Raw genomic sequence first — 14684 nt, 5'->3', positions numbered from 1 at the left:
ATGAACACTATGGATGGTCTTTTCATACCAAGAGGTAGTTTTCCCAGACTAGAGTTTGGGAAATGTTGAAGGATAATATGGGGATGATTGCATTATTGCTGCTCATCCTGAACCTATTCTGTGTATGAATCCTTCAATCTGGTGTTTGGATAGGCACTAAAAATAATTTTTGGAAACTTGGAACTAAAAGTCAAGTAGAGTTGGACCTTGCAAAGGGAATTAAAACCAATAGTAAAAGGTTCTATAGTCATATAAATAGGAAGAAAACAAAGAAAGAAGAAGTGGGACCGCTAAAAACTGAGGATGGAGTGGAGGTCAAGGATAATCTAGGCATGGCCCAATATCTAAACAAATACTTTGCCTCAGTCTTTAATAAGACTAAAGAGGATCTTAGGGATAATGGTAGCATGATAAATGGGAATGAGGATATGGAGGTAGACATCACCATATCTGAGGTAGAAGCGAAACTCAAACAGCTTAATGGGACTAAATCGGGGGGCCCAGATAATCTTCATCCAAGAATATTAAAAGAATTGGCACAAGAAATTGCAAGCCCATTAGCAAGAATTTTTAATGAATCTGTAAACTCAGGGGTTGTACCGTATGATTGGAGAATTGCTAACATAGTTCCTATTTTTAAGAAAGGGAAAAAAAGTGATCCAAGTAATTATAGGCCTGTTAGTTTGACATCTGTAGTATGCAAGGTCTTGGAAAAAATTTTGAAGGAGAAGGTAGTTAAGGACATTGAAGTCAATGGTAAATGGGACAAAATACAACATGGTTTTACAAAAGGTAGATCGTGCCAAACCAACCTGATCTCCTTCTTTGAGAGAGTAACAGATTTTTTAGATAAAGGAAATGCAGTGGATCTAATTTACTTAGATTTTAGTAAGGCGTTTGATACTGTGCCACATGGGGAATTATTAGTTAAATTGGATAAGATGGGCATCAATAGGAAAATTGAAAGGTGGATAGGGAATTGGTTAAAGGGGAGACTACAACGGGTCCTACTGAAAGGTGAACTGTCAAGTTGGAGGGAGGTTACCAGTGGAGTTCCTCAAGGATCAGTTTTGGGACCAATCTTATTTAATCTTTTTATTACTGACCTGGGCACAAAAAGTGGGAGTGTGCTAATAAAGTTTGCAGATGATACAAAGCTGGGAGGTATTGCTAATTTAGAGAAGGACAGGGATACCCTACAGGAGGATCTGGATGACCTTGTAAACTGGAGTAATAGGAATAGGATGAAATTTAATAGTGAGAAGTGTAAGGTCATGCATTTAGGGATTAATAACAAGAATTTTAGTTATAAGCTAGGGACGCATCAACTAGAAGTAACGGAGGAGGAAAAGGACCTTGGAGTATTGGTTGATCATAGGATGACTATGAGCTGCCAATGTGATATGGCTGTGAAAAAAGCTAATGTCATCTTGGGATGCATCAGGAGAGGTATTTCCAGTAGGGATAAGGAGGTTTTAGTACCGTTATATAAGGCACTGGTGAGACCTCACCTGGAATACTGTGTGCAGTTCTGGTCTCCCATGTTTAAGAAGGATGAATTCAAACTGGAACAGGTACAGAGAAGGGCTACTGGGATGATCCGAGGAATGGAAAACTTGTCTTATGAAAGGAGACTCAGGGAGCTTGGCTTGTTTAGCCTAACTAAAAGAAGGTTGAGGGGAGATATGATTGCTCTCTATAAATATATCAGAGGGATAAATACCAGAGAGGGAGAGGAATTATTTAAACTCAGTACCAATGTGGACACAAGAACAAATGGATATAAACTGGCCACTAGGAAATTTAGATTAGAAATTAGACGAAGGTTTCTAACCATCAGAGGAGTGAAGTTTTGGAATAGCCTTCCGAGGGAAGTAGTGGGGGCAAAAGATCTATCTTGCTTTAAGATTAAACTCGATAAGTTTATGGAGGAGATGGTATGATGGGATAACATGGTTTTGGTAATTAAATGTTCATGGTAAATAGGCCCAATGGCCTGTGATGGGTTTTTAGATGGGGTAAGATCCAAGTTACCCGGGAAAGAATTTTCTGTAGTATCTGGCTGATGAATCTTGCCCATATGCTCAGGGTTTAGCTGATCGCCATATTTGGGGTCGGGAAGGAATTTTCCTCCAGGGCAGATTGGAAGGCCCTGGAGGTTTTTCGCCTTCCTCTGTAGCATGGGGCACGGGTCACTTGCTGGAGGATTCTCTGCTCCTTGAGGTCTTCAAACTACAATTTGAGGACTTCAATAGCACAGATATAGGTGTGAGGTCTTTTTTAGGAGTGGTGGGTGAAATTCTGTGGCCTGCATTGTGCAGGAGGTCAGACTAGATGATCATAATGGTCCCTTCTGGCCTAAATATCTATGAATCTATGAATCTATGAAACTCATATTGTCATTTTTAATTATCTAATATTTTAAGGACAGCAGCTGTTTATGCACCTGTAGACTGTTTTGATTGTTACATATTTTACCCTTTGGATTTAATAATAATTTGTGCACAGGGCTGTATGGTTGCATGTTACTTTAAAGACACAAAACTGTGCCAATTTCATGTTACTTTTGACATTATTCAAGAAACATGATTTAAAATGGATAGTTTGTTATAAGACTTAATCCTGCAAGATGCTGAGCACTCTGATCCAACACAGCTCTTAAATAATACGTATCTGTAAGCATGTAAGATTAACCAGTGCTTAATTGTAAGCAAATGAGTAAATCCTTTGCTGGATCAGACTGCTCATACTTTGAAGGATTGATCGCTAAAAGAGTCTACAAGAAAGATTTTTCTCTCACTAAAATGAAAATGGATTCGACTAAATGCATGTTACATTGATTAGATGAATATTTTATATTAATACTTTGCATTTCATGTGATGATCTCAACACACTTAAGAAAGATGGGTAAGTATTATCATGCTCAGAGAGATTGTGATTTACCCCATCACAAGTAGGACAGAACTACAGCTGTTACCCGAGTGTCTTGACTTAATTCCATGCTTTAACCAATAGAAAAATGCTGCCTCATTCATTTAATTCTTTTAATTAAGCATTAAATAAGGCAGAAGGTTTGGGAATGGTAATACCAGTATATGTGAATGCCTATCAAAATATTATGTCTTGAGATCTATTCTTGGACAACTGGTAGGTCAATAATTAGAACCCGAGAAGTGTGAAGATATAATTGTCAGCAGGTAAATCTGATTTACCTATTCATCACTTAGATACTACAGTGATTAACATTATAGGGAAATCTAAAATGGATAGAATTACACCCACACAGAGTTTTCTTTGTTGTTAAGAATGCAATTCTTTTAAACATTTTGGTCTTGATTTTCATGAAAGGTCTTTATCGTTTCCCTATTTACATTGTTCAGATCCATTTAATTCAAATCATTTCTCATTAAGAGTAGTAATAACTCATCAATCTGTTAGCAAAAGCTTTTTATGTTACTTTTCATAATGCTATAGAATGGCCTATTTTAAATCTTGAAATGTTATAAACCACCAGATTGTTAATTGCTTCAGATGCTGTGAAAAATAATTACTCCAAATTATTTTTGATATTTAATTGGCAGTGTAATGATTTAACTAAAGACCTAACTATACCATTTCAAATTGGGCAGTGTGGTGGAAAAGTAGATTGTAAAATTTTACAAGTGAAAATATTACATTTCCTGTAGACTTTTCACATTTACTAGAAAACTACCACTGATGGATCTCCAGTTATCTCCAAGATAAAAATACAATGTTCAGTCAAACAGCGCCAATATAGCTAAAACAAATGTGAGGTACAATTTCTGCTCCATACAGGTTATGTATTATATATAGCTAATGTATCTAAAAGAGCATGTGTGTTGATATTTTTGCTATTTGTATTGAAAATTTCCCCTGTCTGATGCAAGTTGTTCAGGATGAGAAAGTGTGTGTGTGTATGTTCACCCAGTTGATTTATACTCACTTTGCTGCACACCTTTAAGGCTCCTGGATGAAATTTGATATCTGTTGATTGTTTCAGGCAATGTGGGAGCCATACGGGTAATACCATTTTCACAGCTAGGCTATAATATAATTCCTGAAAACAACCTCCCCTAGAAGGTGGCATGTTTCAGCAAGAGATATTTTTAATTTTAGATAAGGGAATTTTCTGGTACTGAAATAGTATGAGTGCATGTAATACATATCATAAGTATACAGTTCTCTTTCGTCTGCATGGTTTATTTCAACTACACTTTTTTCTGTAAAAAATGTTTATTACCTTGTTTAGACACAGTCTAAAGCGCTGTGTAAAGGCATGCACGCAACAAACTTAAAGTGTCAATGTTTCAGGGAATGTAAATTATTTTCAGAATTTCAGAAATTGAGAAGGGATAAGTGGAAGGAGAAAATGTTGGGCTGGTGTCAAGCGATAGCTCGTAACCCTCACAGACTCCCAAACATCACAAGAACACCCGAGGTCTCAGGTGATGCTTCACATACCTCTACCTTGGTGAGTGAAAAGTTATGTTTCATGACGGCATGCAGATGAACCTCAAAACTGCTAAAATAAATTTTAAGAAAAGTAGCGTTTGTCCTTCATCTTTCTATATTTGAATCACTTTGGCATCATTTGCTATTTTTGGTTTTTCACTTGCCAGTTTTCCCTCTTTTCTGTCATGCATCGTCCATTCCATTTTTCATGCCACAATCTTCATCTTGTCTTAGTGATAAGAAAATGTCTGAGATAAACCTGTACTTTTACTCTCTTTGGTTTGAAAAATGGTATCAGACTGTCAAATCTGCCCCACTGTGACTTGATTAAGGTCTGCACCTGCAGGTGTTACTCATACAAGTAGACCCATTTAGGTCAGTGGACTATTCGTACAGTAAAGACAATATAGGTTGCAGAGTCTGGCCCCTAGCCAAATGGCTCTAGCACCAATAAAAATAGTTTGGGTATTCAGTTCTTTTAAAACTGTACTGAACACTACCTGTCTATTAGAAGAGTTTTGAGTTGAATATTTGATACACTGTGGATGAAATTTTAGAAACGCTTACAATTTTTCTTTGCTAAAATGGAAAGAGGACACTAGCTGGAAGCCCAGTTTCTGATGTAAAACAAGACCTGGCTCCTGCTGGATATGAATAGTGTAATCCTCTTAAATCAACTTATTTTTCCCCCTTTTTATTTAATGCACTGTGGTTGTAGGTTTATTATTCAAAAACTTTGTAACAGTTAATTAAGTTTAAAATGAACATGTTAAGACTTACATTTGTGACGCTCTCTCTCCAAGATGTTACAGTATGGTATATGCATTAGTTACATGAAATTGAGTGTTAAATTGGCCTCCTTTGAAGTTTCATTCAGTCTTTGTCACTTGTTTTGACTTGGGCATTTGTTCTATGAAGACACTTCTCTTTTTATTGAAATTCCTATTGTAACTTTTGCGTTAATGTGATGGAGAATTGCTCCTTAAAGGAAAACAAATGATATGTTAGTTTTCCCACTTCAGGAATATTTAACATTTTCAGTGTTTTACATGAGGCAGGCATTTCAAGTCAAGCATTACTAAAGAGATGTCAAGAAGAAACATTAGAACAGGGAACCAGAAAGAAGAGAACAGTTGTTGAAACATGGAGCTGACATCAAAACAGAAAAGGAAATAATTGTTTAAAACCAAAGGAGTACTTGTGGCACCTTAGAGACTAACCAATTTATTTGAGCATAAGCTTTCGTGAAGTGAGCTGTAGCTCACGTAAGCTTATGCTCAAATAAATTGGTTAGTCTCTAAGGTGCCACAAGTACTCCTTTTCTTTTTGCGAATACAGACTAACACGGCTGCTACTCTGAAACTTGTTTAAAACCAGGTTTCTTTACAGAGGCATGTGGTCGTATGGGAGGTGCTGGAGGAGGAGAGGGAACATACAGAGCTGCAGCAAGCTACATAGCAGAGGTTCAAATTCTGGTGAAAAAGCCACTTTAGGGTTATTTAACCTGGCAAAGTTCACTAGTTTCTTGGCATTCATGTACTATATTCTGTTGGGATGAAAAGCAAGCCAGATAATTCCAGATTGTTATACTTAATGTTTATGTAATTCCAAAGAATTTAAGATAGTTATATTTGGAGATGAAATGTACTTTATCTGAAAGTAAAAGGAGAGAGGAAGAGAGAGTGAGAGAAAACCAAAACTTGTGAGCCCTGAATCCTATTCAGGTGTGTTTCCCATTCACTTTGATGGCGATAATGTTTGGTGAACTCCAGGTGCTAAAGAGAATGTACCCCACCACATAATTTAAATGCATGAAAATCTGTATTTAGAGCCCAATTGTGTCCTTAATTCCTGTTACAGTTGTTATCAGTTTGAATATCTCAGAGCAAAGCACTACGGTCAAGCAGGCAGCAGTTGGAACTTGTAATTGGGAGGTCTGGATTATATTTCCAGCTCAACTGATTAATGATAGCTTGAGGGGCCAGTGAGGTTAGCTGGCACTTATTTATTGTATGTATCTATTTATAATTATTAAAAAATTACAGTGGTATATATCTATATGAGAAATGTATATATCTGTAGATCTAATTGTATTGTACCCTCCCCCAATCCTTTTGTGGCCTTAAGCACCCGGTATTCACACCTACTGCAATGATTTTTGTGCAAAAGATGCCTTGTGCAGTGTCATTTGAAAACCAATAACACACTTGTAAATAATATAATTGTAAAGTATGTGTAAGAATACTCTGTGTGAAATTATGGATGACTCACTAATAGGTGACTAAAAGGTGTTTGGACGAGACATGTCAGGTGGAATTGGTAAACAGGTTTCTCTTAATAGTTTAAAAAAAAAAAAAAAAAAAAAGGAAAGAGGCAGATGCCTGAAATCAAGCGGGGCCCAAATTCAGTGGGTTATTCACTTGCGTGGGGGATTGCAGCAGGCAGAGATAATTTGCATAGTAGTAACTACCAGCGAGGAAGGAACCAGCATGGAGACTTATCTTCCAGATCTCATGGCTCCTCTACTCACCATGAACTAATCAACTTTATCTGCGAGTACCTTTTAGAAGAACACATTTTAAAGATTCACTGAACTAAAAAGAGAGGGGGAGTAAACCCCTAAGTTATCCTTCTTTCACTTTAAAAAGATAAAGAAACCCAGCAATTTGATCTCTGTGATGGATCCTGGCCACGCCAGCCAGTAAAAAGCTGGAGGGAAGACTGTGGGTGAGAGAAAACATTTTGAACAAAGATTGTATCTTGCTAGATTAATTGTTGGACTTTTAGATGCATGTTTTCTATTTTATTTGCTTGTAACTATTCCTACCTTTATTTCTTTTCTTGGTATAGACTCATAGATTTTAAGACCAGAGGGGACCATCATAATCTAGTCTGACCTCCCGCACATTGCAGGCCACTGACCCTGTAATAGACCCCTAACCTCTGGCTGAGTTACTGAAGTCCTCAAATCATGGTTTAAAGACTTCAAGTTACAGAGAATCTATCATTTAAACCTGCAAATGACAAATGTCCCATGCTTCAGTGTCTCTGCCAATCTGACCCAAAGGAAAATTCCTTCCTGACACCACATATGGTGATCAGTTAGATCCTGAACATTAGGACAAGGCCCACCAGCCAGACAGCAAGGAAAGAATTCTCTGTAATAACTTGGAGTCCTCCCTGTCTAGTTTTCCATCACTGGCTGTTGGAGATATTTGCTGCCACTAGTCGCAAATCAGCTGAGAGTCAGGGAAGGGAGAAGGAAGCAGCTGCACATCAACAAGTCTTGGAGCAGAAAGAAAACCCAAGAAAAAGAGAAGGAAAGCCTGTCTGCCCAGAGCATAATGGATAAATAGGGTCGGATCCCACTATCCCCAGGTACTCCCACCATCCAAGGAATGCTCAGCTCGGATAAGCTGTGCTGTCATAAATATAAAGGGAAGGGTAACCACCTTTCCGTATACAGCGCTATAAAATCCCTCCTGGCCAGAGGCAATGTCCTGTTACCTGTAAAGGGTTAAGAAGCTCAGCTAACCTGGCTGGCAAATGACCCAAAGGACCAACAAGGGGACAAGATACTTTCAAATCTTGGGGGTGGGGAGGGAGGCTTTTATTTGTGCTCTTTGTTTATGTCGTTGTTCTCTCTTGGGACTGAGAGAGGCCAGGCAGAAATCCATCTTCTCCAACCCATCCTAATCCAACTCTCCAATATTGCAACCAGTATAGGTAAGCCTGGCAAGGCGGATTAGTTTATCTTTTGTTTTATGTGAATTTTCCCTGTGTAAAGAGGGAGGTTTATTCCTGTTTTCTGTAACTTTAAGGTTTTTCCCAGAGGGGGATCCTCTGTGTTTTGAATCTGAATACCCTGTAAAGTATTTTCCATCCTGATTTTACAGAGATGATTTTTACCTTTTTTTCTTTTTTAAATAAAATCCTTCTTTTAAGAACCTGACTGATTTTTCCATTGTTCCAAGATCCAGGGGTTTGGGTCTTTGATTTTTTTGTAACCAATTAGTTAAGATATTATTCTCAAGCTTCCCCAGGAAAGGGGGTGTGTAGGACTTGGGGGGATATTTTGGGGGGAAGACGTCTCCAAGTGGTCTCTTTCCCTGTTCTTTGTTTAAAATGGTTGGTGGTGGCAGCACACTGTTCAAGGACAAGGCAAAGTTTGTACCTTGGGGAAGTTTTTAACCTAAGCTGGTAAGAACAAGCGTAGGGGGCCTTTCATGCAGGTCCCCACATCTGTACCCTAGAGTTCAGAGTGGGGAACGAACCCTGACATGGTGGCAGAGCGGTGAGATCATTTTGAACCAGAGATCATTTTGAACCAAAAGCACAGACCTGAAGAGGTCTTTTTTTAAGCTGAGAGCAGCTAGAGGGTTTTCTATCTATTTGGAGACAGAAGTGTTAGTTTTTTTACAAAGGGATTTTTCTTTTTTGAGCTGGAGTTTTCTCTACCTAAAGGCAGGGTAGCTAACCTCCTGCAGAGAATTCACAAGTTTTTTTTTCCCCCTAACTCTCGGGTATAGCTAGAGTTAAGCACAAGAAAGCAGGAAAATGACTACCAATGAAGCAGCTAATAAACTAGAGCTAGCCAGATTCGAAGCTGAAGAGAAACAAAAAGAGCATGATAGACAGAGGGCCTTAAGGTGCTTGGAGATGGAGGCAGAGAAAGCCAGGGTGGAGGCAGAGGAAGCTGCCCACAAAAGAGCTATGGAGGAGAAAGAAAAAGAGAGGAAGCATGCACTGGAAATGGAGCAGGCAAGGGCTCAGCAGAATGTACCAACCAACCCTAGCAATCCTTCTCCAGATACCTCTTCCCATCCCAGAAAGTTCCCCACCTACAAGGCAGGCGATGATACTGAGGCCTTCTTAGAAAACTTCGAAAGGGCCTGCCTTGGGTACAGCATCTCCACAGACCAGTACATGGAAGAGCTGAGGCCGCAGCTCAGTGGACCGTTAGCAGAGGTGGCAGCTGAAATGCTAAGGAACACATGAACAGTTATGAACTTTTTAAAACCCAGGCGAGAGTCAGAATGGGGCTAACACCTGAGCATTTCGTCGGCGGTTCAGAGCCTTAAGGTGGAAACCAGACGTTTCATTTACCTGACATGCCTACCACATTGTGAAAAATTGGGATGCCTGGATATCGGGAGCAAGTGTTAAATCTCCAGAAGATATGCCCTTCCTAATGCAAATGGAGCAGTTCTTAGAGGGTGTTCCTGAGGAAATAGAAAGGTACATCCTAGATGGGAAGCCCAAAACTGTAATCGAGGTGGGGGAGATTGGAACCAAATGGGTGGAGGTGGCAGAAAAGAAAAAAAACTAGTAGCAGTTGGAGCGGCTATCAGAAGGGGCAACCCAAAACAAAACCCTATCACCGGGGGCAACCCAAGGCCCCACCTACATCCCAAGGAAAACCCCAGGCACCTTATCGTCCCACCACACCACTCTCCAGCAACCCAGCTTGCCCCAGTGACCAGTCAACTGGGCGATGTTTTAAATGTAATAAGCCGGGGCATGTGAAGGCCAACTGCCCCAAGAACCCCAACAGATTACAGTTCATTGCACCGGGGTCACACCAAAGGTCCTCAGGTCCAGATGCCTCCCAGATACCCTTAGAGCGAAGAGAAACTGTGAGTGTGGGCAGCAAGAAGGTTACAGTGTGGAGGGACACTGAAGCGCAGGTGACAGCTATCCATCAATCCTTAGTGGACCCCAGCTTAATCAACCCAGAGGCCCAAGTGATGATTCAACCCTTCAAGTCCAACTCTTTTGATTTGCCTACAGCCAAGTTGCCTGTCCAGTACAAGGGCTGGTCAGGAATGTGGACTTTTGCAGTCTGTGATGATTATCCCATTCTCATGCTGCTGGGGAAGACTTGGCCAACAAGGTAAAGCTGGCCAAGAGGGTCGGAATGGTCACCCGCAACCAGACTAAGCAAGCTTCCACACCTATCCCTGTTCCTGAGCCTTCCACCAGTGCCCCGCCTGTGTTACCAGAGACCCAGATGGAGGTGGTGGAACCGGATCCCCTGCCAACGACTGTAACGGCCGTAGTGGATCCAGTCCCAGATACCCAGCCAAAGCCAGTCCCCGAACCAAAACTGGTGAAGCAACTAGCACCAGAATCATTGCCAGCACTGAGTCCAGTGCTTGCAACCCCATCTACAGCTCCAAAACCAGAGGGCACCACTGAGCCTGCACTGCAGCAGCAACAGATGATCCTACAAAACAGGCTCAGCCAGAGCCTGAAATACCCCAGAGTGCACCAGCGGAGAGCGGTTCACCATCAGTGGAAACAGCCCCATCACCTGCATCACTTCCAGAGGGACCAAGCCCAGGTCCACAATCCAGTGAGGAACTGATGTCTCCAGCATCAAGGGAACAGTTCTAGGCTGAACAGGAAGCAGATGAAAGCCTCCAGAGAGCTTGGACAGAGGCACAGAGCAACCCACCGCCTCTCAACTCTTCTAATAGATCCCAGTTTGTTGTAGAAAAGACTTTTATACAAGGAAACTCTTTCTGGTGGGCACCAGGAAGACTGGCATCCTCAGAGACAGTCGGTAGTTCCAACTAAGTACCGGGAAAAGCTCTTGAGCTTAGCCCACGATCATCCTAGTGGCCATGCTGGGGTGAACAGCACCAAAGACAGTTTGGGGAGGTCATTCCACTGGGAGGGAATGGGCAAGGATGTTTCTGCCTATGTCCGATCTTGTGAGGTATGCCAAAGAGTGGGAAAACCCCAAGACCAGGTCAAAGCCCCTCTCCAGCCGCTCCACTAAAGTTCCATTTCAGCGAGTAGCTGTGGGTATTCTGGGTCCTTTTCTGAAAAAGACACCCAGAGGAAAGCAGTACATACTGACTTTCATGGATTTTGCCACCCGATGGCCGGAAGCAGTAGCTTTAAGCAACACCAGGGCTAAAAGTTTGTGCCAGGCACTAGCAGACATTTTTGCCAGGGTAGGTTGGCCCTCCGACATTCTTACAGATGCAGGAACTAATTTCCTGGCAGGAACTACGGAAAGCCTTTGGGAAGCTCATGGGGTAAATCACTTGGTTGCCATCCCTTACCACCATCAAACAAATGGCCTGGACTTTGTAACCAACCTACACAAAACACGCTCCGAACCTCTTTAGCCATTGCTAAAGAAACCCTACAGGATGCTCAAAAAGAGCAAAAAGCCTGGTATGATAAACAGGCCAGAGAGCGTTCCTTCAAAGTAGGAGACCAGGTCATGGTCTTAAAGGCACTCCAGGCCCATAAAATGGAAGCATCGTGGGAAGGGCCATTCATGGTCCAGGAGCGCCTGGGAGCTGTTAATTATCTCATAGCATTCCCCACCTCCAACCAAAAGCCTAAGGTGTACCATATTAATTCTCTAAAGCCCTTTTATTCCAGAGAATTAAAGGTTTGTCAGTTTACAGCCCAGGGAGGAGATGACGCTGAGTGGTCTGAAGGTGTCTACTGCGAAGGGAAAAGTGCTGGTGGAGTGGAAGAGGTGAACCTCTCCATGACCCTTGGGCGTATGCAGCGACAGCAGATCAAGGAGCTGTGCACTAGCTACGCGCCGACGTTCTCAGCCACCCCAGGACTGACTGAACGGGCATACCACTCCATTGACACAGGTAATGCTCACCCAATTAGAGCCCAACCTTATCGGGTGTCTCCTCAAGCTAAAACTGCTATAGAATGGGAAATCCAGGATGTGGTACAGATGGGTGTTATCTGCCCCTCTGGCAGTGCATGGCCATCTCCAGTGGTTCTAGCTCCCAAACCAGATGGGGAGATATGTTTTTGTGTGGACTACCGTAAGCTAAATGCTGTAACTCTCCCAGACAACTATCCAAAGCCATGCACAGATGAACTATTGGAGAAACTGGGACGGGCCCAGTTCATCTCTACCTTGGACTTAACCCAGGGGTACTGGCAGGTACCGCTAGATGAATCCGCCAAGGAAAGTTCAGCCTTCATCACACATGTCGGGCTGTATGAATTTAATGTGCTCCCTTTCAGGCTGCGGAATGCACCCGCCACCTTCCAAAAACTTGTAGATGGTCTCCTAGCGGGATTGGGAGAATATGCAGTCACCTACCTTGACGATGTGGCTGTATTTTCGGATTCCTGGGCAGAACACCTGGAACATCTACAAAAAGTCCTTGAGCACATAAGGGAGGCAGGACTAACTGTTAAGGCTAAGAAGTGTCAAATAGATCTAAACTTAGTGACTTACCTTGGACACCAGGTGGGTCAAGGAACTATCAACCCCCTACAGGCCAAAGTGGATGCTATCCAAAAGTGGCCTGTCCCAAAGTCAAAGAAACAGGTTCAATCCTTCTTAGGCTTGGCTGGATATTGCAGGTGATTTGTACTGCAATACAGCCAAATTGCCACCCCACTGACAGACCTAACCAAATGCAGTTCAGTGGACCGAAGAGGGTCAGAAGGCCTTTAACCAGCTTAAAGCGACACTCATGTCTGACCCTGTGCTAAGGGCCCCAGACTTTGACAATCTGTTCCTAATAACCACAGATGCGTCCGAGCGTGGTGTGGGACTAGTTTTAATGCAGGAAGGACCAGATCAAGAGTTCCATCCTGTAGTGTTTCTCAGCAAGAAGCTGTCTGAGAGGGAAAGTAACTGGTCAATCAGACAAAAGGAATGTTACACCATTGTCTACGCTCTGGAAAAGCTACACCCATACGTTTGGTGACGGTGTTTCCACCTGCAAATCGACCATGCTGCGCTACAGTGGCTTCATACTGGCAAGGGAAATAACAAAAAACTTATTTGGTGGAGTTTAGCTCTCCAACATTTTGATTTTGACATACAACACATTTCAGGAGCTTCTAACAAAGTGGCTGATGCACTCTCCCTTGAAAGTTTCCTAGAATCAACTGGTCCAAATCGTCCTTAAGAAGTGGGAAATATTGTTAGTCTTTATATACTTGGTAGTATATTTAGAGGTGCATGTGTCTTATTAACTCTGTTTTCTCCTAGAGCACCAGGAAGAAATCACAACCAGTGTTTCACCCTATCTGTGATTTGAGGGGCGTGTCATAAATATAAAGGGAAGGGTAACCACCTTTCTGTATACAGTGCTATAAAATTCCTCCTGGCCAGAGGCAACACCCTGTTACCTGTAAAGGGTTAAGAAGCTCAGCTAACCTGGCTGGCATCTGACCCAAAGGACTAATAAGGGGACAAGATACTTTCAAATCTTGGGGGCGGGGAGGGAGGCTTTTGAGTGTGCTCTTTGTTTACGTGGTTCTCTCTTGGGACTGAGAGAGGCCAGGCAGAAATCCGTCTTCTCCACCCCATCCTATTCCAAGTCTCCAATATTGCAACCAGTGTAGGTAAACCAGGCAAGGCGGATTAGTTTCTTTTGTTTTATGTGAATTTTCCCTGTGTAAAGACGGAGGTTTATTCCTGTTTTCTGTAACTTTAAGGTTTTTCCCAGAGGGGGATCTTCTGTGTTTTGAATCTGAATACCCTGTAAAGTATTTTCCATCCTGATTTTACAGAGATGATTTTTACCTTTTTTTCTTTTTTAAATAAAATCCTTCTTTTAAGAACCTGACTGATTTTTCCATTGTTCCAAGATCCAGGGGTTTGGGTCTTTGATGATTTTGTAACCAATTGGTTAGGATATTGTTCTCGAGCCTCCCCAGGAAAGGGAGTGTGTGGGGCTTGGGGGGATATTTTGGGGGAAGACGTCTCCAAGTGGTCTCTTTCCCTGTTCTTTGTTTAAAACGGTTGGTGGTGGCAGCATATTGTTCAAGGACAAGGCAAAGTGTGTACCTTGGGGAAGTTTTTAACCTGAGCTGGTAAGAATAAGCGTAGGGGGCTTTTCATGCAGGTCCCCACATCTGTACCCTAGAGTTCAGAGTGGGGAAGGAACCCTGACATGTGCCCTGCGTACAAAGAAGCAGACTGTATTGAAGAATACTTTGCCATTTTTTATGTGACATTCATAAAGTTCCAGAGGACAAGAAAGTTCCAACATTGATTAGTAAGCTCTTGGGTAAAGCATTACATGTGTTTAATGAAATGCCAGTTGGTAAGGCTTTGCAATAAGACGACTTTTAAAAGACTGCATTGCAAAGGTCTCAAATTACTCCTGAAGTGTATAGATTGAAATTTAGAGCCCTCAAAATGCAAGACAAGAGGAGTCAGAGAGAATAAGCATGTAAATTGTGTGATTTGGACAAA

At 41.9% G+C, this 14684-nt stretch overlaps 1 protein-coding gene across 15 annotated transcripts in view; it reads left to right on the top strand.

Moving 5' to 3' along the window:
* MARCHF1 (membrane associated ring-CH-type finger 1) overlaps positions 1-14684 on the top strand; it is a 493572-nt gene that overhangs the window by 273907 nt on the left and 204981 nt on the right. For 7 of the 15 annotated variants that reach the window (XM_048847581.1, XM_075127786.1, XM_048847582.1 and 4 more), the window contains one exon: positions 4354-4493. The exons of the other annotated variants lie outside the window; for them this stretch is intronic. In XM_048847581.1, the coding sequence (XP_048703538.1) occupies positions 4392-4493 (102 nt within the window). In that variant the 5' untranslated portion in view covers positions 4354-4391. The remainder of the gene's footprint in view (positions 1-4353; positions 4494-14684) is intronic. 15 annotated transcript variants of the gene reach the window in all.

This window comes from Caretta caretta, chromosome 4 (assembly GCF_965140235.1).
Source record: "Caretta caretta isolate rCarCar2 chromosome 4, rCarCar1.hap1, whole genome shotgun sequence".
Classification (NCBI taxonomy): Eukaryota; Metazoa; Chordata; order Testudines; family Cheloniidae; genus Caretta; species Caretta caretta.
The sequence above is the reverse complement of the archived record's forward strand: the minus strand, read 5'-3'. Positions and strand labels throughout refer to the sequence as shown.